General features: G+C 49.6%; 1 protein-coding gene across 1 annotated transcript in view; it reads right to left on the bottom strand.

Annotated features, from left to right (window-relative positions):
* Positions 1–8,924: 8,924 nt before the first annotated feature.
* Positions 8,925–24,793, bottom strand: part of sema6cb (semaphorin 6Cb) — a 29,999-nt gene continuing 14,130 nt past the window's right edge. The window contains 5 exon segments of the mRNA XM_076988367.1: positions 8,925–9,341; positions 9,343–10,403; positions 17,378–17,530; positions 21,120–21,170; positions 21,326–21,384. Coding sequence (XP_076844482.1) covers positions 9,132–9,341; positions 9,343–10,403; positions 17,378–17,530; positions 21,120–21,170; positions 21,326–21,384 — 1,534 coding nt within the window. The 3' untranslated portion in view covers positions 8,925–9,131.

Raw genomic sequence — 24,793 nt, 5'->3', positions numbered from 1 at the left:
GGTGATGGGGGTGGTGGAGGTGATGGGGGTGGGGGTGATGGGGGTGGTGGAGGTGATGGGGGTGGTGGAGGTGATGGGGGTGGTGGAGGTGATGGGGTTGATGGAGGTGGTGGAGGTGATGGGGGGTGGTGGGGGTGATGGAGGTGGTGGGGTTGATGGGGGTGGTGGAGGTGGTGGGGTTGATGGAGGTGGTGGAGGTGATGGGGGTGGTGGAGGTGATGGGGGTGGTGGAGGTGATGGGGGTGGTGGAGGTGATGGGGTTGATGGAGGTGGTGGAGGTGATGGTGGTGGTGGGGGTGATGGAGGTGATGGGGGTGATGGAGGTGGTGGAGGTGATGGGGTTGATGGAGGTGGTGGAGGTGATGGTGGTGGAGGTGATGGGGGTGGTGGGGGTGATGGAGGTGGTGGGGGTGATGATGGAGGTGATGATGGAGGTGGTGGGGGTGATGGAGGTGATGGAGGTGGTGATGGAGGTGATGGGGGTGGTGGAGGTGATGGGGGTGGTGGGGGTGATGGAGGTGGTGGGGTTGATGGGGGTGGTGGAGGTGATGGGGGTGGTGGAGACAGAGGAACTCTCCAAAAGTGGTGCTTCACATCTATGACACCACACGGTCTTGTAGTGAGATAAAGCTCCTTTAGTGTGGGGCACAGGCGCTAAATATGCTGCCAATACATTCACAGACCTTCTCTCTCTTTCTCGCACGGCCTGAACGGTAATCCAGAAGAGGAACGCGGCGCCTGAAGATGTTGACGAAACATGACTCCGGGATTAACGAGGATTTTGATCCTTTAAATGAGACTCACAGAATGATCAAAGCCAGAAAAGCTAATCAGCACTAATAATACGCATCATAGCCATTAAATGTATTTCCTATCAGGCATCCACTCTTTCATTCGCTTGGGAGGGGAAAATGTACCTTTTTCAACTTTCAGCAGACTTTTGGAATAATGCACTCACTGGCTACAGCGCCACCTGTTGGACACAGATGGAGAGCTTCAATATTTACATTTGATTCATGATACGATCTGGGATGATCGTTTCACATGTAGCTCTGTTACAGACCTACGATAAGTTGAAGCAATGAGGAAGAGTGAAAGTGTTAAAGGAAAGAAAAGACAGGAAGAAAGCGAAGAGCAAAAAGGAACCATGGGTGAGTTTTGATGTTTGGATCATCCTCAAACTGCAGGGCCTTGGCAACACATCAAAACTGCGTCTTTAGCCCGACAACACAGCGCAGAAGAACTGAGATTCATCCCAATTTCAGCGAGTTCAGACATGATGCGTCCTGATGCCTGGTGTCTGGGCACTGATGCTGTAAGATGCGTTAGGTGAGGCCGTGTTGAGGGAGGTTTCTAAGTGTTTCTGTAACTGCTGGGAGCGGTGTGGGGGACGGCAGGGGGGAGCAGCCTCGTCCGGGTGGGAAATAACGCTCCACCTGAGGTCAGTGAGATGGATTAGGTTTCTAAGATTAGAACATAATCCTGTGTGCCAGTCACATGAGAATCTCAGTGGTGTATTAACAGTGGTCATTAGAATTTGAAATGAGAGACAACCTGGACAGAGGGGAAAAAAGGCCACACACACACACACACACACACACACACACACACACACACACACACACACACACACACACAATCATGTTTGGATAACTGCTTCAATAATTAAAGTATAACCCAAAAACGTGTGCGACATCCAAAGCAATTGGAGTCATTTAAATTCAGGTTCAGAAGGACGTAAATAATAATTTTCCTTCAGTGTAATTTGTGAATCTGCAGTGAAGACACTATCAAACTAATCTCATTGCTCCTATTTCAGGTTAAAGACAAGGTGTCGTTTGAAGTAGTGTGTGACATGAATGGGTGCCACTTCTCTGGCTTTGTGGCTCAGACTATTGCTGTGTAATCATACGTTCCCTAGGCCTTCATTTCACCATTTAAGATATTTTGATGATAGAATAACATCCTCGTGAATTTAGAAGAGGATCACTTTTTTAAAATCACTACAGCAACAAAACACCCAGATGACTAAAGGCTTTAGCCCTGCCGGTATGTGCCGTGTCATTAGTCGCCCCTCCTTACATCAGATCCACCATCTCCTCACCAGTGATCTGCTCAGCCCCCCAGGACGTGACAGCGGGCCCTAATGATGGTTTAATGATGAAGGGTGGGGGGTAAAGACAAGGCCATGCGCCTTATTAATGTTCTCTTCACACTGGCAGTCATCGACCACTGCAACAGCCCGATTTATCTCGGCATTTTATGCGTCTTGTGTGTTGGGCTGGGAGATAATTAGGCCTGAGAGCTTGGATGAGGCTCGTGTTTGTGCCTAGCTGTGGTTTACTTGTTTTAGAGCTCTGCGTGGGACTGATTTGTTAATCCTGTTTCAAAAATTGGCAACATTTGTCCGGCTGCCGCCCACAAAGCTCCGGCCAGCAATCAGTTATGATGGTAAATGACATCCAATACTGGACATGCCGCAATTCACAAACAATTTCCTCCTGAAATATCATACCTAGCGCACAAAAGGCCATCTTAATTTTATTAACCACAGGCTGTTCATTCTTAATAAACATTAGGCAAACACTAAAATACAGAACATCTATTGGGATAAGCTATCCTACAGCCAACATAAATGTCCATACAAAAGTAAATAACCGATATAAACAAAGATACACATATAAAAAGGTGCAGTAGGCTAAACGAACCACATAATTACAAATAAAGATGCAGTTTGTAGGGTGCAAAGCAACTAGCAGAGACAGATGAATGCAACACATCCCTCCTTCCCTTTAAATCATCCGTCTGTTTAAAGGACGCGGTGGTGAATGACAGATTTGCCCATTTGAACAAGAAACATGCTGCAGGTTTTGTGGCCCTGCGCTTCTCACAGCCAGAAAACCCATCTGCATCGGTCACAACTGGAAATAACAGCCGCCTGTCACTCGCCTAGTTGCTTTAATTATGCTGTAGTCTTTAAACACTTTATACACCTGCGGCCGACTGACCTCCTAAAGCCTCCACTGTTCACAATGTTTATTCCATTAATATTTATTTTGCTACCATTTTGTTATTTATACACCATAATTGTTAAGTGATTGTCCTCATGTTACACTAGTTTTTCATTTGCGAGATTGTTCTACATGTAGTTCCCACCTACTGGAGGGTTAACCACCCTCGACAGCGCGTGAAGTCCCGCCTCGCGTGCGGTAGAGCGCGTGAAGCCCCGCCTCGCGTGTGGTAGAGCGCGTGAAGTCCCGCCTCGCGTGAAGTCCCGCCTCGCGTAAAAAGTCCCGCCTCGCGTGCGGTAGAGCGCGTGAAGCCTCGCCTCGCGTGCGGTAGAGCGCGTGAAGCCTGGTTTATACTCGACGCGCCGCGAGCGGCGCGAGGGTCCGCGCGGCGAAAATGACGTAATCGCTGTGGCTCCGCCCGTGCGCGAGGGCCTCGCGCGCTATCGCGGCGCGAGGTCGTGCACCTCTCGATTTTTGTAACTTCGCGCGCGCGCCGCGCTTCAGCGCGATGGACAAAGTCATGTTTGCCGGGTTCATACACCTATACAAGGTGGAATTAAAGCACTTGTACGTCACTTTAAAGGTCCATTTCAATATTTCCCAGCACGTTAAACTTAATTAAGTTAAATATTTATACATATACTCGAAATGAATCGAAATAATTCGCATTTTTTATCACATTAGTTTATGGTTGTTTATTTTCAAAACGCCCAATCTTGACGTCTTCACGTTCTCTCATGTTTTGTCCTGGAATTACAAGAGGCTCGTATTTGTTAACGTATCGTTTCGGACAACACTGCAAAGCCATATTTACGTTTGATGCCTGATGTGTATATATACGGTCTCTGGTCAAGTAAAAATGTTCTTTCCCCGGTTTTGCAGGGGTTTTTTATTCTCCACTGCCACCTATCGCCACCTATCGTTTCGGAGAACACTGCAGCGACGCTCGCGACGTTCGCGAAAGTATAAACGCCTACACCGCTCGCGCAGGGTCGCGCGAGGTGGGCGGAGCCGCGCGCTACGGTCGCTCGCGAAAGTATAAACCAGGCTTGAAGCCTCGCCTCGCGTGCGGTAGAGCGCGTGAAGTCCCGCCTCGCGTGCGGTAGAGCGCGTGAAGTCCCGCCTCGCGTGCGGTAGAGCGCGTGAAGTCCCGTGGGAACGCTGACCCCTAACTTGTGGGTTTTCCCTCAGCAGGTTCCCTTGGCCATTTCTTCTAGACTTTGTCTAGAAAATTACCTGCATACTATTGACATCATTTTCACACAGGGTCTATGTGGACCTGCAGGCACTAAGAAGTTCAGATCAGGACCAACAGGAGTCATTTAGTTGTGTTCTCGCCGTAGGTAAGATATGCTGGTACATTTAGTCTATGACACACTGGACAGGATGGAAAAGAACTGCATAATTAACTTAAACCAAAATACACAAAAGTTAATGAGAAGCTCAGTGAGACAGTTACATTTACATTTATGGCATTTAGCAGACGCTCTTATCCAGAGCGACTTACAAAAGTGCTACGCAGTTGCTTGGAATCTCCAAGGTAGTATAGATGGTCCTGAACTCTAAGCTGGAAAAACCACTAGAGGAAAGTCATATGATACCTAACATTGCATTCATTGTTCATTCTCAAGTATCAAATTGACTAAAGTCCCATAGCAAACAAATCTAGAATGACAAAATCCTGCATATCGCCGTAACACATCGTCCTATTCTACATGTACATAAAATAAATGTACACGTGTACAGGTGTGCAACTGCTCAGCACACAGCACGTGTTGTGGTACCTACCTGACATTCATCATGCTAACCTTAGACACATGCATAACCAGCTGCATGTACCGTAAATTCACCACCTAGATGCTAAACACATACTTTGCAGGATGAAAGTAAATTTGGTAAATAAAAGTTTAAGAGGTGTTAAAAGGAGGCTGTCTCGCATGGTGAGATGTTTAGTGACAGGTTCCAGTGCTGGATTATCATCTTATCATGTGGCACTGATGACGGTTACCTCACTGGTGCTCTATGCCACGTCTTCAGATCTCAAGCCAACAGCAGCATAGAACTGCGGAAACATTTACAGTATGAGCAATTAATCTCTGATCTCAAACAAGAGTGCATATTAAAGAGCCAAGCGAGCTAAAGGAGAATATAAATGACTGATTTTGAATTGAGGTAGACCCAACAGTAGCACATTTCTGCTTAGCGCAGTAACAACCTCCGCCTAAATGATACCCAAGAAAATGGCAGCGTGGAAAGCTCTGCTGATGTGGAACAGAAAGCAAAAGGGATCATTGTCATTTAAAAGGGACACGCTTGTATTTCAGCTCCATTTCTCGTTGCACTTTAAACATGTATCCTGACATATCCTGCAGTGCCCACAGAGCTGTACCTCCTGAAGGTGAGGTAAAGGATTAGGGAGCAAACACAAATACATCAACAAACCATCACAAATTACGTTTTAATGCTGCATTTATGTTGGTGGTGGGATCTTACATCACAGAACATTTTTAATGGAAATGCACAGAGCCACAAGTCTGTGCCTTAATATCGTTAAATATTTCAGTTGTGGTCATGTTGTGTCTCAGTGAGCCCCCACGCAGGTCCTCGATAGCCAAGAGAAATGTTTTAAATATGTTGGAGAGGTCAGCAGCTGAACCCAGATGACCCCAGGGGCAGGGTCAGGACGATTTCCCACCCAAACATCTACAACAGAAGAATTGACCCAATCAGACCAAACACGCCTGGTAGGTCTTCCGATTTATTTCTGTTATAAGGAAAATACAATGGTATTCAAGAAAAGCAGGAGGGGGCGGAGCCACGGAGCTCACGCCCACAGCAGGCAGAAAAGAGCCCTGCGTCCTGGCCAACGCCATGGCAACCCTCCTTTATTTACACTGTGCAATAACGAAACCCCCAGCGGTTTAGAGCAGGTAACGCAGACAGGGGCCTTCCTTCATTAGCTCTGTGGGAATTCAAAGAACCTGTTCTCCCTCGCCTACAGGTAGGTGACTCGGCCCATTCTGTTCTGGGCATTACTGAAATGACGAAGCATCTTTTCAATTCTCAGCCCTGGTTCTACTGAGTTGGGCCTCATTTCAACAGTTCCCTCCTGTCTTGTGTATGTTGCATGATACATGAGCCATTTATTATGACATTTGCATTTGGTTTAATTTGGGGCAACATACTTTAGCACATCTTAACAGGCAGCTAACATGGGAGATTAATTCACTGAACATGGGAGATTGATTCAGTTGTACATAGGAAAACCAAGAGCAGCACCAAGAATTCAATGCAAAATCAGACATTAGCATAAAAGAAGCCGGCGAGGCGGATGTCCTTGGGGTGTGAGCCCAACGCAGCCGTCCAACAGTACAGCTGTGGTGCAAAGCTGAGAGAGAGAGAGCCATGTTTGAACTCCAGCCAAAGATACTCCCAACAGATTAGAACACGCACACACACAAACACACGCACGCACACACGCAAAACAAGCACGCACATGTATACACACACTCGTGCGTGCACACATGAACACATGTATGTGCATGCATAAGGACACACACACACACGCACGCAAAACAAGCACGCACATGTATACACACTCGTGCGTGCACACATGAACACATGTATGTGCATGCATAAGGACACACACACACACACACACACACACACAAGCACGCAAAACAAGGACGCACATGTATACACACACTCGTGCGTGCACACATGAACACATGTATGTGCATGCATAAGGACACACACACACACACACACACACACACACGCACGCAAAACAAGCACGCACATGTATACACACTCGTGCGTGCACACATGAACACATGTATGTGCATGCATAAGGACACACACACACACACACACACACAAGCACGCAAAACAAGGACGCACATGTATACACACACTCGTGCGTGCACACATGAAAACATGTATGTGCATGCATAAGGACACACACACACACACACACACAAGCACGCAAAACAAGGACGCACATGTATACACACACTCGTGCGTGCACACATGAACACATGTATGTGCATGCATAAGGACACACACACACACACGCAAAACAAGCACGCACATGTATACACACTCGTGCGTGCACACATGAACACATGTATGTGCATGCATAAGGACACACACACGCACACACACACACGCAAAACAAGCACGCACATGTATACACACACTCGTGCGTGCACACATGAACACATGCACACATGTATGTGCATGCATAAGGACACGCACGCACGCACGCACACACACACACAAAATGCACTATAACACGAGCCCCAAGCCATTTTGAGCACTGGGTTTAGTGAATGTTTACTTATTTTAATTAAAATGTTCATTTTGGCTGGATGTAGTGATCATTTTACTCAGAAACAAAAGCGTTAGTCCTCTAGATGGGATGTTCACACCAACTCTGCCTGTGATCAGTGTTTTGTGCAGTGCATCAGTATACATGCACACATACAGAAAGGCCCGAAACACAGGAGGGGAAAACATATTCATAAAAATCACGCAGCTGATTCAAATGTAATAGCTTCACACAGTAAGGGAATATTAAAAATGTCTAAATAGAAATATAAATCTACAATAGAATATTTATATATATGACACATACAGACACCAAAGTTCTTTTTTTTTTTTGTTTTTTAGAAATTACAAATGAAACAAAGGTAGCTCCTTCACTCTCCTCTCTCTCCTCTTTTTCGCCGATAGCACGGATCATATTAAATAAGGCACAAATTTACACAAACAGAATTTGGCTAGTTATTGTTCCTATATTTACACGAAATAGCTACAATGTTATTATTCATGATAAAATGCATTTTAATATGACGAAAATGGTAGTAGCTCAGATTGGGAGTTAAGTTTGCATTGTGATGCAGAGGGTCAGTTTTCACAGTTTAAGCCTAGCCTAGGACTTAGTTTAAGCCTAGTTTAGTACTTAGATTAAGCCTAGTTTAGTATTCACTCTTGGTAGGCATGTTCACCAACACGCTCTTTTTGTTTATTCTAGGGCGTGACAATCACAAACTGGCCCAAAATGTTGACGTATTAAGAGAGCTTGAAAACAAAAATCCTGCTTTGGATACACCGATGAGCCAAATGCCCATCTTATTACATTCCTTCTTTCATACATCCACATCCGTAGCACTTGAAGAACTCTGGCTCAAGCTGCTTGGCTCCAGACCCCCAGAAAGGCCTTTGACCAACAGGCTTTCGATCACACCGAACGGCGGGCAGTTGCTGCTGAAAAGGTAATGATATTAATGCTGGATAGGTTATTGCTCAAGTGTTTTACCAAGAGATATTCATTTTTAGCATAAGGGATGAAAGGAAGGGTATTTCCACATTGGGTTTACTTTCCAGATAAGGCAAAGAGCTACTTTCAGAGGAGATCATCCGTTTTTGTTCATCAAGATACATATACCGTGTATGTATATGTATACATATACTGTGTAGATATGAACACACATATATATACACACACATGCATATATATACACGTTTAGAACTGGGATCAGTACAGTTCATCAACTCCACATTAACAGAACAGTTAAGCCAAAGCAAGAAAGATCTGAATCATGTAAGACTGAAGTCCATTTGTCCAAGTTTCAGCCTCAGAATTAGTGATACCGTTAAGAGTTCAACACTCGCAGCCACGCTCAACACAGTGGCAGAACAAGATGGCACCGTTCCATCTGTTTACTTCCTCACCTTCTATATCGAATAGTTCAGCAATACCAATATGGTACAAATATATTCATGAGAGACAAAGAAAACAAAAGTTCAAGTTCAAATGTAAAGTTGACAATACTGGCAGCCAAAAGTCAAAGGGCAGCTTCCATTTCCACCGAATGCAGTTTTGGCACGACCCCCCCCCCTCCCAGACACTCCCCCTCCCCCTCCACTATGGGATCCAATCGTTAGTGGCAGCTCAGTGTTTAGTGGAAAGCTGTCCAAAGGCAGCCCGAAGACCGCTGGGGCCTCGCTCTGGGAGCGGACGCCGGCTACCAGCAGCTCACAGGTGTGGGGACGCACGTCCGGGGCCCGGCTGGAGCTTACAGGTGTGGGGACGCACGCCCGGGGCCCGGCTGGAGGTCAGTAGTTGAACTTTCCTGCCTGGTTAACGGGCGACGTTGCGGGGATGAAGAGGGGCTTGGGCGGCACGTCGGGCTTTAGCGAGGCGGCCCGGCGCACCAGCGCCCCACGGTGGACCTCGGCCTGCTCGCTGTAGCTGTGCTGGCGTGTCAGGTAGTTGCTGGGGATGAGCTGGTGACGCACGTCGCTGCCCCCCCCCCGTGCTGCTGCCGCTGGAGTTCACGCGGGACAGGAGCGGGGGGCCGTGGTGGGCGCGCCGGCTGAAGCTGGGCTCCCGGCACACCACCCCCCCGGAGGCCAGGAGGGCCTGTCGCTGCGAGGCGTGACGGGACACCCTCTCCAGTGTGGACTGGTGCTGGGCCGGCACCTCCGGGGGCACGTCCATGCGCCGGGTCAGGCTGTCCCTGGGCAGCGTGGAGGAGCTGTAGTAGGGCGCCGACTCCGTCTCTGGGATGTGCGGCTGGACGCGGTTGGCGAAGGCCATCTGCCCCCCGCTGGCCGACACGGAGGACGTGAGCGTGGCCGGGCTCCTGCCGGGCGCCACGCTGATCTCGTGGATGTGTTTCAGCAGTTCGTCCAGCGAGGTCACGTCCACGATCTTGTGCGGGTAGCAGTGCGGTGGTGGAGCCGGGACACGCTCGGCATTGTGGATCTTCCGCTCGTCCAGGTGCATGGAGCCGCCCAGTGGCTGCCGGCCGGACAGCCCGTGGGAGAAGGGAAACATCTGCTGAGGGACGGCCGAGCTGGGCCTGGGTCCGGCCACGTTGGGACACTTTGGCTCTTTGGCGTTGTTGCAGTTCTGGTTTTTCTCCCACTGGTTCTTGAAGGCCTTCATGCTCTTGATGGGTAGCTCTGGGGTGGAGTCAGGTGTAGGCAGGCCCGACAGCTCCGACGAGTGGTGGTGGTGGTGAGGGTGGATCAGCTCCGACATGACACCGTGGTGGGCACTCCTGCGAGGTGGGTGATCCTTGCTGTTTGGGAAGAACCCGTTGTAGAGCTTTGGAGAGGACACATCCATCTTCTCATCTTTGCTCTGGCTCTCCAGGAGGCCGTTGAGCTTGGCCAGGCTGCGCAGGGAGAGGGCGTGTGGGATGGGCGCCTCCGGGTCCTTGGCCAGCCTCTTGGTCTTGTTGACATTGTGATTGCAGTAACAGGAGACGAGGAACCCAGAGAGGAACGCGCCCAAGACGAAGGCCACGAGGACACACGCTATCAGCAGGGTGTAGTGGACACTGTGGTTGGACTTCTCCACTTCAGGGGGGCGACGGACGCCTGTGGAGGGAGGAGAAGTGAAACAGAGGGAGACGGAGAGAGAGATGAAGTTAGAGAGTGGGGCAGGCCTCAACGCTGACATCAGCAGGATAGTGGTGGTGATGATGATGATGTGCTAAGCCCTTCCTCAAACCGCGAACTTGAAGACTTGAAGGAACGAGCAAATTATTACTGCTACAAACGACAGTCGTCAGACACAACAGAGGGCTGAATGGTACAAGGTTCCTGCTTCACAATGCGGGTCGAGTGAGCCGGGTTAAGGGCTCCCGACCGACTTCTAAAGATCTAAAGTACATTCAGTGCATTCCAATGAGAGCACTACCGGGCATCAAGGCTCAGAGGGGAAACATCTGATCTGTTGCAAGAGCCAAACAGCAGTGCTTAGACTCCACTTAAAGCTCTAGCCAGAATGTTTTGAGAATAAATGTTTTTTGAGGGGTATTCATGTTGTCGTACATAAGCATTGCATAATATCCCTCATAATACACAAGGCCAATATGTAACAGAAGTGGTGATCTTCAGATTTTTACAACTACCGATTCAGACTTATGCAGGTCTTCAAATTCGTCATGCATCATTGACCAAATATAATTTAATGTATTCTGCGTGATATAGGGAGGGTGGCCAATTTGAATATATAATCTGTGTATAATAATCTGTGCTGCCATAATATCTTTGAGCTCCACAGGCTCAAGCCAGAGGTGATGGTTTATGGCGTCTGCAAATTGAGATCATGAACAAATCGTTCATCCATCTGAAGTGCCATTCTTCCTGCCCCTAATGCATCTGCCCATTTCTCCTGATGCAAGAATAAAACCTCATGGCCAGCACGTGTGTCCCAAAGGTGGTTTCAGCCTTCGCACTGGGAAACATTTTCAAGATTTTGATGCATGTGTGCTAAAACATGTTGAAGTGATTCATGAACATGCATTTAAACACACAAACCAATAAACGATGAAAGCGTGAAGGTTGTGCAGGAGAACGGTGGTGCAGAGCGTGCGGTACACACACACTGTAGGGGAGCGTGGGTGGACCACGCCGGGGAGGAAGCAAAGTGTTTTTGTGCTTTTCATGCAGCTGCAAGCAAAGGCATAGTTATGAATGCAGGAAAAGTTTATGGATGCAAATAAAACAATGATAATAAAGCTCCAGGCATCAGTGCAGCACATTTAGAGTCCACAGCACAAGTATTCTGCTGGCTCGAACAAGAGAAGCTTCTACAGTTTTTCTTTTTTCTCATAAATGTTTTTACTTCAGCTGCTTGCAGATGCAAGCTAGGAGTTATGAGGAAATAAACTATGATATACACAACAGAACCTCCCCCCTGCCTCTCTCTCTCTCTCACACACACACACACACACACACACACACACTTTGGCACAGGATTTATATAGGTCATGAAATTGTTGGAAAGAGTTGCTCCCACATGTCAGGTTTCTTTTTTTGGATGCAATACCTTCCAGAAAGTTCCCTTCTGTGTTTTATGAAAAAACGAGTTGCTTGGGTATCACAACACAGTAGTGTAACATCTGCACCAAATAGAATGAACACAGATTCCAGACACACACTCTCTCTCTTTTCTTTCTCTCTCTCTCTTTCTCCCTCTCTCAGTGTGTGTGCGCATGCCTGGAGGACAAGGTATTTACAAACAATGGAGAGAGATTCTCTCTCTCTCTCTCTCTCTCTGAATCTTCAGCCTCCTGCAGGGTCCTGCTCTTTACCCACAGAACCGGGCCTGCTCCGAAGGCCAGCACATGTTATTTGAAGGAGTGAGTCACTCCTGATGCCTGTGTGTGCCGGGCTCCAGAGGGCACAAAGGAGGCTCACGTGACTCCTTCCTGCCCCTCACTGTCACAACCTGTTTGTAGTTCTTGCCTGGGGCTCAACAGTGCCAGAAGGAGCCATATGTTAACCCTGCCAAGCCCCCCGTGGCTCTCCTCTGTCCTGCCTGGATTAGGCTCCTCTCAGCACCCACAAGGCCCTCTGAAGACCGCCAAGTCTGCAAGGCCAAGGAAGACATCTCCTACAGAAAAACTCCGAAGGAGACGTTTTCCTTTAAGTCGCCTTGTTTGTCATCATTATGATCATTAGTGTTGCCAAACGTTTGTGTGTGAGGCGCGTCTTGGCTCTGGCCTAATATGTTCACGGCAACGTGTTAAACCGAGGAGCAGAGCACAGGCTAAAGATAGCAGACGTGTGAGAGGAACCGGCCTCGCCGAATTATGGACCTTCTCCAGACTACAGAAAGGTAAACAAGCAGATGGCTGAGAGGGGGGAAACGAGTGCAGCGAGACCAGAACGAGACGAAGGGTAAGACAGGCAGACAGGGAGGGAGAAAACGAGTGAGAAAGAGGAGACAAGGTGTGAAAAGAACCGAGAGAATGATCAGGAAGGTTTAGGATGGCAATGAGGGGAGAAGAAGGGATGAGAAGAGAATGCAGATGTGAGCGGTCCAGGAGGAGAGACAGGATGTAGCAAGACACCATGCGGGACGGAGTTGAGGAGAAGGACCAAACTGGGAGACAAATGACTGACACACACAAGTCCAAAGTTTTGGTCTGTGTCTCTCCCGCACCCCCCCCCCCCCCCCCCCCATTCTCTCTCTCTCTCTCTCTCTCTCTCTCTCTCTCTCTCTCTCTCTCTCTCTCTCTGTGTACTGCTGTTGTAGAATGGAGCTGTTCTAATGACTCCATCTGAGAAGAGAAAGTACAAAAATAGATAAAACTCCATGTTGCATAAAGCACTATATGTACCAGAGGACCAGAGCCTGAAGAAGGAACTGTGGTGCACAGCGAGAAGCATGGTGAGATCACTCTAAAAGCGTCCCTGGAATGTGATCGCTGTTCTGAATAACAGAACAACAATTTTAATGGCAAAATGTTTAAGATAGAACTAAATAGGCAACCAGTGTGCATTGTGTGTGTATGTGAGGTTAGCAAACAAGCACAATTCAACTGGTTTTGGTGGTTTGTGATGGAGAGAGCTACCCACCCTGTTAAGAACATGGGCTCTAACAAATGTTCTGTACCTGATTCAGGCAGGGAGCCAGGCTGGGTCACAGTTAAAGGATTCCAGCTTACAGACGTCAGGATTTTCCCACCATTAAGTCAATATCCTGGTTAATAGCTAGAATAACTGACGTGTTGAAGACCCACCTCCTTTCAAACAGAACTACCTGATTGGTTAATATGGACAGACAATGTTGAAGCCTTTATTGGCTCATTAGACCACCAGAGCCTTTTTTCTGTGGCGAGAGAGCCTTCATGATGTCGAGACAGTTTAGGTGACGCTTAAAAGAAATCACTCACATCAGCTTTAAGATGTGGCACAACACGCATTTTACAGCCACAGCTGTTGTATGTGCTTCAACCCCAGTGATCTCATTTCCAAACTGCACGTAATCAGGAGGAGCTGTAAACATTCATCTCAAACATTCTCAACCCAGAGAACTGTCATCAACCAGATTCCCCCATATCATTGTTCTTGTCCTGTGTCTACCAGAGAGGCCCGCCTAGCCCTGGCCCCTGGCCCTCTGTCCCACCCCGTGGCCCTCCCGCCCCGCCCCTGACCCTCTGCCCCACCCCCTGCCCCGCCCCCTGGCCCTCCACTCTGGCCCATGGCTGGCCCGGCCCCCTGTGGGCCAGCTGCACACTGTTCTATGACCCAGTGCCACAGCGCAAAGACTCGGCAGATTTATGAAGCTCGCAACAGAACAGACGGTTGGAGTTTTCTCCGCTGCGCAACACTTCATCACACAGGTTACTCCACCTTGAAAGGTAGGTGTGAGTGAGAATAATTTGACAAGTTGTGTAAGATCAGATGGTTCATAACAAACAACAGTAAATAATTGAGTGCGAATATGAAAAATGATTTTCATCACATATTCTGCCTCAAATTGATTCGGAGTCCTTTATTCCAATCCACCGCACAGCAAATTGAGTTCCGCTGCGTTTATGACGGGGTGACGTACGGTGACAATCTGAGATTCTCATTTGGAGGTTAGAGCACCCCAAGGAATTTCATACACAAGCGACCCAGCTGACTGAAATACACAAAGAACCAATAAACCATCTGTGCAGTGTTCGTTCCCACAAACCTAAAAGCTCTGATGAACTGAATAACAAATGTATCACTTCACTGTCAGCAAACTGCAAGACAGAAAAGCCCCATTATGTTTTTTTTTTTGAACTGATACAACATCTTACACTTTTAAGGTTCATGCTTTGATTGATGCCATATGCATGCAAAATGTAATAAAAGGAGGAGAAGCGTGGAGAGTCGCCAAACTGCTCTTCTGTATCAGGGAACACTTGAACAGGGAGAGAGAAGGCAGTGTGAGGTACATGCAGGGTTCCCCGTCTGGCTTAGATCAACATCACGCAGGCAGAGGAGCAAGCAAAGCTGCTCCTTGTGTGGGGAGAGTCCAGAAACCTCCCAAAGCACAAAACAAGAGCCAAGAGGTCCAGAAGCGTGCAGGCTACGTCAGGAGCAGGGCGGACGTTCACAGCAGAACTCCACCCCCTGTTCTCCACCGACAGCCCAAGAGGAAGACCTCAAACTTACCTCCAGCTCAAGAGTCTGAACCGCGCTGCATTCGTAGAGCGAGAACGGAGAGCCATTCGGGTTCTACGTTTGCTCTGTGGTCTCTCTAATCTAGAGCTCGAGCGGAGTTCTAGATTCTCTTGGGCGTGTGGGATTTGCTCGCCACACAATGGGGGGAAGGGGGGGGAGGTAGTCGCAGAACTGAGGGCTGAACAGAGCGAGGTTGAAGCATTAGTGGAGGAGAAACACCAGGCAGGTTAACAGAACACTACTCCCCTGTGCCGGGAGGGAGGAAGAGGGAAGATGGGGAGGAGGAGGAGCTCGGGAGGAACCAGCGCATTTCATGGATCACACTGTGGGCCCCCAGTTCACAATCCTTGTGAGTTTGTGTGTATTAGTAGCGGGAGGCATGGGGGTTTGATGGTTTTCAGCGTTGTCGGCTACGTCTCGCAGGTGTGCGAGTAGACGTGTTTATTATGCGACCCGGCGTTCCTCGAGTGCAATGTGAGGTGCTGCTGTGGTTGTGCTGACTGAGAGCGAAACAAGTCACTGTCATGAAAAGAAGAAGAAGGAGAAGGAGAAGAAAAGACGTGGCTGGAAAGCTCAGCTCACTCCAGCTCTTTCTCCGAGGGTATTAATAACCTCCCGAGCGTCTCACAGCTGAGGGTGTCTTGTAGACTTCTCCTCAGGTTCATCTCCAGGTCAGGCTCAGGTTCATCTCCAGGTCATACTCAGGTTCATTTCCAGGTCATGCTCGCCTCTCGAGGCCTCTAATGAGCTCCTGTGTGCAGCACTGGGCCGGCCGGGGCGGAGCGCAGCCTCCCAGCGGCCCAGTAGAGGGCGACGTGCGCTCCCCACGCCAACACTCCTGCTGTGTGACTGTAGATGCCCTGCGAGGGGTCGGGGACGAGGGGCTGGCGTGGCAGCAAACCCCCTCTGAGTGATAACGGGTCCATGTTTCGCGTCTGGTGGAGGCATCATTAAAGGTGTCTGAGTGGGCGGAGCTTATTCAGCAGACTCGCCATACCCTTCAATTACACCCACACAGCAGCTAAGCTTCAACAGCATGTGTACATGCTAGCTATTTATACAACGGACCAAAGTGGTCTTGGCCTTATTATGCTCGGCCTAATCCGATGCATGTGAATACGGGGTCAGGATTAACAAGTTCAGCTCATCTATGCAGCGAACTGTAGGACGACTACATTTTGAGTCTTAATCAGGTGTTTCACTGCAGGAATCAACAGTGTGGTTTTGCATTCCACACTTTTCTCAAACTGTCAAACTACACACTTGACCTCAAGGAGATTTTCTGAGTCGTTAAATTACATAAGCAAACAAACAAAAACTTTGTTTGAAGCTTTCTGGTCTCATCGCATATCGACATACGCTGTCAATAACGGACGAGAGCTGGCTCTCAGCGTGCGAGCGTCCACGAGGGAACACGAACTCTTGCCTCCGCAGGCCGAGGGTGAAGAGAGGGACGAGGAGAAAAACACAGAGTGAGAGGGGGGGAGAGAGGGAGCAAGCAGGAGGGAGGGAGGTGAAGAGAGGGAGGTGAAGAGGCATAATGAAGAGTAGAGAGTAGAAGAATGGTGAGAATGAAAAACAAGATACGCTGCGTGCGCGGGACTCCCAGCCCGTGTGCAGCGGCTCGTTTCAGTGGGACCGAGTGAAACGGATCGTCCACCAGAAACCCGTCGGGCAGAGGCTGTCACTGGGGCGGCGACACTGGGATTAGTCGCTTTGGGTTAGTTATTTGACCCGCACGGGCGACCGTGGTCTATGATTTAAACGAAATCAAAATGAGAAGAAACATGGCAGAAGAGAAGTGAGACGTTGCTGAGAATTTGGGTGTAGCCACACGAAGGCAAACAGGAAGAAAGTCAGCACTTCCTCATGTGATGAAGGTCGTGGTGAAGGTCGTGATGAAGGTCGTGGTGAGGGTCATGATGAAGGTCGTGGTGAGGGTCATGATGAAGGTCGTGGTGAGGGTCGTGGGACTGTGTGCAGATGTCGGGACTTCGTGGAGTCCTGAGACTGCGCTGCTGAGGTTGTGCCAGTGACAGGTCCTTTTTTTAACGAGGCAGCTTAATTGTAATAATATAACGATATTGTGTGCAATTACATTGGTCAATTACTTTTCATTTATATCTGTATACACACTAATGACATTTAAATATGTTATACCAAGTAGTAATGATTATTGTTCATTAATTGTGTCTATGCATCCATGAACAGTGCAGTCTAGGAAATGTTTTGTTTGTGTGTGTGTTTGTGCTAACGTCAGTTGATCGGAGTCTTTAACGGTGTGTGTGTGAAGCTGAGGGCCACACAGTAGAATCCAGTAGAGCACTAGAGGAGCTTCAACTAAAGAAACCAGAGAACTAAAAGACAGACAGTAGAATTAGAGCCTCTCCCAACCCCCTTACCCTCCATCTCCACACTGATTGGCTCCGAGTCAGGGGAACCCCGCCCTCCCCGCTCCCCCTCTGCAGGGCGGGTACCTTTCTCAGAGACACCCGGCCCTTTAGGGTGAGACGGCCCCTGATTGGTTGGGCTGGCACTTGTGGGTGAGGTCTTTCCTGTGGTTGTATTGGAAGGGGGCAACAGGTTAACCAATAAGTAAAATCCATTATGTGAATAATATTTACATAAACATGCAACAAACAAATCAGGGCTCATAACATTCTGTACACAATAAGCAATGAAGAGTAAGCAAACACAGCTCTTCTAAAGAAGGTAGCATGGACTTGCTCCGTCTCCACGAGAAGTAATTCTCCAAGGTGATGATGTGCGTAACGTTGTCAGGTTTATGTGAAAATATACTCGTACTCAAAGACAATTAGGGCTTATGTGGAGAGTTCATGTAAGATCATTAAAGCACTCACATGGGCCCAATCAATACAGTTCCCTTAAACACCAGTTTACCAAAAACTGGTTTTGTTCACTGGAGAACCATGTAAGAATTTCTAGTGCGAGGCATTGCAGTGTTTTCTAGAGCAGAGCGCAGCTCACGGAACACCTGCCCAGGAGGCCGTGGGGGTTCTTCATGGAGATGTGCGTCCAACAGGCAGCAGATACGTTCACGCTCCACACCCCCCCCCCCCCCACCTCCTCCTTCCCGTTCACGCTCCACACCCCCCCCCCCCCCACCTCCTCCTTCCACCGTCACTCCACACACACACGGAGACATCACCACACACACACGGAGACATCACCACACACACACGGCACTCCGAGACATCACCATATGCCTCGAGACTCGGTACGATCGGCTTGACTGGAATCTCCATCTTTAAAACTGCGGTGGAAGTTCTCATCTTCTCCTGTCAGGGCTGCGTTAATTATTGATGCCCCTGTGAAGCACCAAACTTGCCACCCAGCAGAGCAGCGTCTCCTCCAGCCGCAGAGGGAGCCGCCAGTGGCGCCTGTTTAATGAGCCACCGCACTCATCTCAGGTGCCAGGCTGTGTACCAGAGGATACACACACACACACACACACACACACACACACACACACACGCGCGCGCGCGCGCACGCACACACACACACACACACACACACACCTGCATGCACGTATGTATATACACACACACACACACACACACACACACGCGCGCGCGCGCGCATTCACACACATGCATTCACACACACGCCTGCATGCACATATGTACACACACACACGCCTGCATGTACGTACACACACACTCACACCTGCATTCATGTACACACACACACACAAACTCACATGGACACACACGCTCACGCCTGCATTCATGTACACACACCCACCCACACACACACACACACACACACACACACACTTGCACGCACACACACGCTCACGCCTGCATTCATGTACACACACACACAAACTCGCATGCACACACTGGCACGCACATGCCTGCATGCACGTACGCACACACACACACACACTCACGCTTGCATGCACGTACGCACACACACACACAGACACACACACACACACACAGACACACACACACACACACAGACACACACACACACACACACACTTCTTTTCTGCCAGTCCACCAGGCTTGTTCCAAATCTATGCTGTCAGTGTGCCATCTGTGCCAGGCACACCAGGGGACGAGAGGCGGGCACAGACGCCCAGCCGCAAGGCTGAGTTATGTTATTACCTCCACTTATTACCATCCCTCCCTCCGCCTCTTTAAACCGGTGGGAGAATAGAAAAATATGGCCGCTGAGAACAGGTTCATTGTGTGTGCTGTAGGGAATGTGTCTGGCTGCCTTTTCTCTGTGGGGCTGCTTTATCAAACAGTGGGGAGATAAGGGGGGAGGGGTGAGATGGAGTGAGCAAAGGGGGGAAGAGAGAGGAAGAGAGAGAGAGAGGGGGAGAGTGAGCGAGAGAGAGAGCAAGAAAGAGAGGCAGTGAGACAGAAAAAGACAACAGAGATAGAGACAAAGACAGTTTATAGAGAGAGACACAGAGGCAGCAAGAGAGAAAGAGAGAGAGACAGAAAAAAGAGATAGAGAGACAGTAGAGAGAGAGGGAGAGAGAGAGAGAGAGAGAGAGAGAGAGAGAGAGAGAGAGAGAGAGAGAGAGCAGGCAAGAGAGGAACAAGCTCTGATTTGGTTCAGCTCTGAATAATTGTCTGCCTACAGAGCTGTGGAGGACTTTGTCTCAGAGTGTGAATAAAACACCCATTAAACTAAATAAGTAAACCACTCGTGTCATTTCCTGTGGGTTGTAGGAGAGGGGTGGTCCATCCAGATCCAAGCAGAATTAATCAGCCAGAGAACTCGAGGGGGGGTGTAATCCCAGAGTGTACACTCCCCATGACCGACACCACAGCCAGGAGGTGTAGAGGGGGTGCCCGTGACCTTTATGGTGTCTCTTTCTTTGTCTCTGTGCTGGAGGACTGTCAGGTGCGCGTGGACACTGGCCTACAGTGCAGCGTTGGGAGAAGTGGAGGTGTGAATCCTCCACACGCCGAAGCACAGGGACCCCCACGGTGAGTAATACTGGTCTGTCCGCAGGGATACGAGTGTGTGTGTGAGTGTGTGTGTGTGTGTGAGTGTGAGTGTGTGTGTGAGTGTGTGTGTGTGAGTGTGTGTGTGTGTGAGTGAGTGTGTGTGTGTGTGAGTGTGTGTGTGTGAGTGTGTGTGTGTGTGAGAGTGTGTGTGTGTGTGTGTGTGAGTGTGTGTGTGTGTGTGAGTGTGTGTGTGAGTGTGTGTGAGTGTGTGTGTGTGTGTGTGTGTGTGTGTGTGTGTGTGTGTGAGGATGAGAGGTGTGCTGGGTTGAATGGAGTTAAGGAGGTAGACCAGGAGTGCTAGTGTCTCTGTCAGGATGTGCTGTTGATACGTTTCGGTACAAAAGCTCGCAGGCCTTGACCCCTGTGACCCCACTGCTGGTCTGTCTACACTACTCAACCCAGTCGACACGCATTGTATTCTACCACCGACAACAGGCCTTCTCTCTCTTACGCTCCCTCACACACACACACACACACACCCGCATGAGGGCCCAGACACACACACACACACACACACACACACACACACACACACACACACACACAGGTTTGGTAATATACTCAGCTCAGCTCTTGGCATGAGATGCCCCCCACACCAAGGGCACACACTGAGCAGGCCGACAGACGCGTTCAGATCCAGAACCGAGCTCTGGCCGAGGGGGCGGGACCTGCCGCCCCCCAAAGAGGGAGCGAGTTGGCCTGGCCCCCTTACTGCTGGGGAGCGGTCCGTAGTGGCGGTGTGAGGAGTGTGTGTGTGTGTGTGTGTGTGACGGCCTCGTGGAGCCCAGCGTGGGGGGGGGGGGGGGGGGTCTCAGGCACAGAGTGCAGGACAGATTGAATTATTCCCTGTAACGTGTGTGCATGGGAAAATTGCCCCATACAGGAGCAATGTGCAGTAATACGTTTGCCATTTGTGCAATTCACGGGGGCAAGGCTGGCAAACAAAATAAGAAATGCGCAGCTATTACTCCAACAAAAGAGGGAACCAAATGGCTTTTCAATGAATGAATGGAGTTAAAATGCATGTCCAAGTCTCGGAGCCCGTCTGGCCCGTCTGAGCTGCAGACCGACGCGCTAAGAGACGCCAGCGCCGGGCGTGTGATGAAGATCGCCACGACGACCGAGGCGATCTACACATCAAAGAGCCACTGACCGTAGGCCGAGTCCACCGCCGCGTTCTGCTTTCGTGTGGTCGCCAGGACATCTGTGATGAAGAGAGACACGGTTCGAGATTAAAGGGAGCCACGCCCACACCTGCACTCCACCGCGAGCGCTACAACATTCCGCCGTGTGCGGCCTCCGTCCACTGAGGTGCGGCACCGGGTCCGTGTGTGAGGACGTCGGCTGGTCGGCGCTCACCGTAGCAGCTGTCTGGGTACTGCGGGTAGCCGGTTTCGACGTCCTGCTCAAAGCCCGACCTGAGGAAGAGACAAAAGGCTCACAGTCAGCACAGGACTCATCCCTCTCCTCCTCCTCTTCCTCCCTCTCCTCCTCCTCCTCCTCCCTCTCCTCCTCCTCCTCCTCCTCCTCCTCTTCCTCCCTCTCCTCCTCCTCTTCCTCCCTCTCCTCCTCCTCTTCCTCCCTCTCCTCCTCCTCCTCCTCTTAATTGCCTGTGCTGTCAGTGCAGTCCTGCTGTCTGGGGCGTGAAGACGCTGAAAGGGAAATGCTATTTGTTTGCCACCTCATCAAGGACGGAGCTCATGACAGGAGCGCACACACACACCCCCACACACACACACACACACACACATATACACACACACACATATACACACACACCCACACACACACCCACACCCACTCCCCCACACACACACACACACACACACACACACACACCCTCACACACACCCTCACACACACCCTCACACACACCCTCACACACACCCTCACACACACACACACACACACACCCTCACACACACACACACACACACACACACACACACACACACACACACAAATGAGCGCGAATGAAAGACGTGCACAAGAGATCACGCGACACACTACAGCAGACACATACACACACACACACACACACACCCCGACACACTGCAGCAGACACATACACACCAACACACACACCCCGACACACTGCAGCAGACACATACACACCAACACACACACCCCGACACACTGCAGCAGACACACACACTCACCCCAAAACACACACACCCACACACACCCATAAACACACATACCCACCAAAACACACATCTACGCACCCACACACACCCCCACAACACCCACGCACCAAAACACACTCCAACACACACACACACACACAGGTCACAAGTCTGTTACAAAAATCACAGCCACAATTATTTCAGAAGACATTTTGATTGTGATTATTAATTGCAATTACCAGCGATTTATATCAAACCCCATTGTGGTGCATTTGGCTGCAGTAGCACGTGTGTTTTAACGGAGCACCAAACGTTACATCCGAGAGGACCACAGTCCTGCCCCCCCCATCAGCGGGACCGTGTGAGACGTCTGCAGAGTACTGCCCCCCCCCCCCATCAGCAGGACCGTGTGAGACGTCTGCAGAGTCCTGTCCTGTCCCCCCCATCAGCAGGACCGTGTGAGACGTCTGCAGAGTCCTGTCCCCCCCCCCATCAGCAGGACCGTGTGAGACGTCTGCAGAGTCCTGTCCCCCCCCCCCCCCATCAGCAGGACCGTGTGAGACGTCTGCAGAGTCCTGCCCCCCCCCCATCAGCGGGACAAATCAGAGACGTCTGCTTGTGATCCATTCAGTGTACTAATGTGGGAAATGCATTCAGGCATTAAAGAATTAATAATTACAAAGGATGAAATTACAATGTGCTAAATTATGAATTTCTAACATGCACATACACGCTCGCGTATACTCACACGCGCACTTACACGCGCAGAAACACAACGCTGTCACCAGACTGGCATTATATCTTGGCAAAGTTAGCCAAGCAAAAAGAAAAATACTTAGGATCTAGTGCTACGTAGCATGCAGCAAAGTAAATCAGTCTGAGAGGGTCGATTTCTGGCACTTTTGAAATTACTGTGGCACTGAACAGAACATTATTTTATTGACTGTACTGCACAAGAGGCCGGAGAGTAAATCAGTGAAGGGTCTTAGATTACTGCTCCTTTTAAAATGAAAGTATAGGGCCACGTTCTAAAGGACTTCACACTTAGCTTCACACTTAGCCCTTTGGCTAGGAGTGCACAAGTACTGTTGTTTTTTTATACAGCCAAAACTGATATGTAACCTATTACTGTGCTTGATAACGTTACTGAAATAGATCAAAGTACTTATGTTAAAAGTATTTCGAACGGGACCAAAATTGGATTGAGTGTTGCACAAACTGCAGTGAGCCCGTTTCCCTACAACCAGACATCCTTTGGGCTCTGGGCCAGTTCAGCTACTGATTGCTTCTGCAGGGAGTTTCATTTTTTTTTCTTTATACAGTTCATGTTTTTTTTCAGCCTCTCACAGTCATTTAGACTCTGGGTGAAGTATGGTACTAAGTGTACTGAATCAGCTTGACATTAATTAGCTGAACTACTCAAACTCCTAGAAAATGCAAATTCTCCAGGAGCACGACTCCCTGACAGCAGACAGCTCAATGGCTGCAATGACTCAGCAAACTGAGGAAGATTACTTCTCTACCCTCATCATCATCATCATCCTCACTGATTACATGCCATGGGGATTCTTGCTCTCCCAGTTCCACTGACCAACTGTGTGATGTCGTGCACAAAAATAGCGGTTGACATTCACAGCAGCCCACATGATAATGAAAGGGTCAGAGGTCACCGGAGCCAGGCCACCGCAGGTTTATTGGAGGCAGAAAGACGGAGGAGTTACAGGGGGTCAGGGCGCGATATCGCCGGGGGGCATCGCGGCAATCCTCCCACGCCCGCTCACCTGCTAGATTTAGCGGAGGAAAAGACCAACGTGGGCAAAGCCAGCAAACGCAGGAAAGGTTCGACAATGTTAATGAAGAGTCCGCCAAGGACACGCCCAGGCACGGAGCCGTGAAGGTCGGGTCGTTCCTCTAAAGTCTGTGCTCCTGCAGTATCAAATTAAGAGGCCTTTGGCTGTGAGTCATGCTTTGATTGCAGCATGATTCATTACCTGACGTCCCGATTCATCTCTTTGGTCTGTTGACTTAAGCACGCTGCACACGGCGGAGATCCGAGCAGCTCTGTTGAGCGGATTCCGTCTCATTCCCTGCCCAAACCCCTCTTAAATGGGAAGAACCTTAAAGGCACGTGAGGCACGTGACCGGCACGTGAGAAAAGGGAAGTATAGCAGAGCTGCAGTATGAGCCACACCGCCGCACCAGTCTGGCTCGGACACGAAGGCGTTTCTCCACACCTGAACCCACCCCGCCCACAATATTCAATCTGTCTGTCCTCTTCCTGACACAATTTAGATTCCCCGTTTCCATTACCCAAGAACAAATTGCCCTGGAACGAGAGTGAGTTCGAGATTTGAGAGAAAAAAGGGCAGTAAGAAAAATCAAATAGGGGAAGAGGGCAATCAGCACAGTCCACTGCAAGGAAGCCTAAAGAACACCTGGCCATAACATTTCTAATCTCCAGACCCTGGCCAGGCAGAACGCTCATATTTAGAGCTCCTGTGTCTGTCTGCCTCAGGAACAGCTCAGAGGAACAAGAGAGGATCTTCCTCACCCATGATCCTCCATTCTTTAAAAGGTTAGAAAACTGTTATATTGCAACGGTCCAAGGCTCTAAATTCAGCTTCAGATCCTGTATTACCATTGCGTGGCTGGCCAAAGGTGTTCAAATACCCAAACCCCAACACAGTCGAGGCTCATTGGA

This window comes from Brachyhypopomus gauderio, unplaced genomic scaffold (genome assembly GCF_052324685.1).
Source record: "Brachyhypopomus gauderio isolate BG-103 unplaced genomic scaffold, BGAUD_0.2 sc62, whole genome shotgun sequence".
Lineage (NCBI taxonomy): Eukaryota > Metazoa > Chordata > Actinopteri > Gymnotiformes > Hypopomidae > Brachyhypopomus > Brachyhypopomus gauderio.
This window is presented reverse-complemented; position numbering and strand designations above follow the sequence as displayed.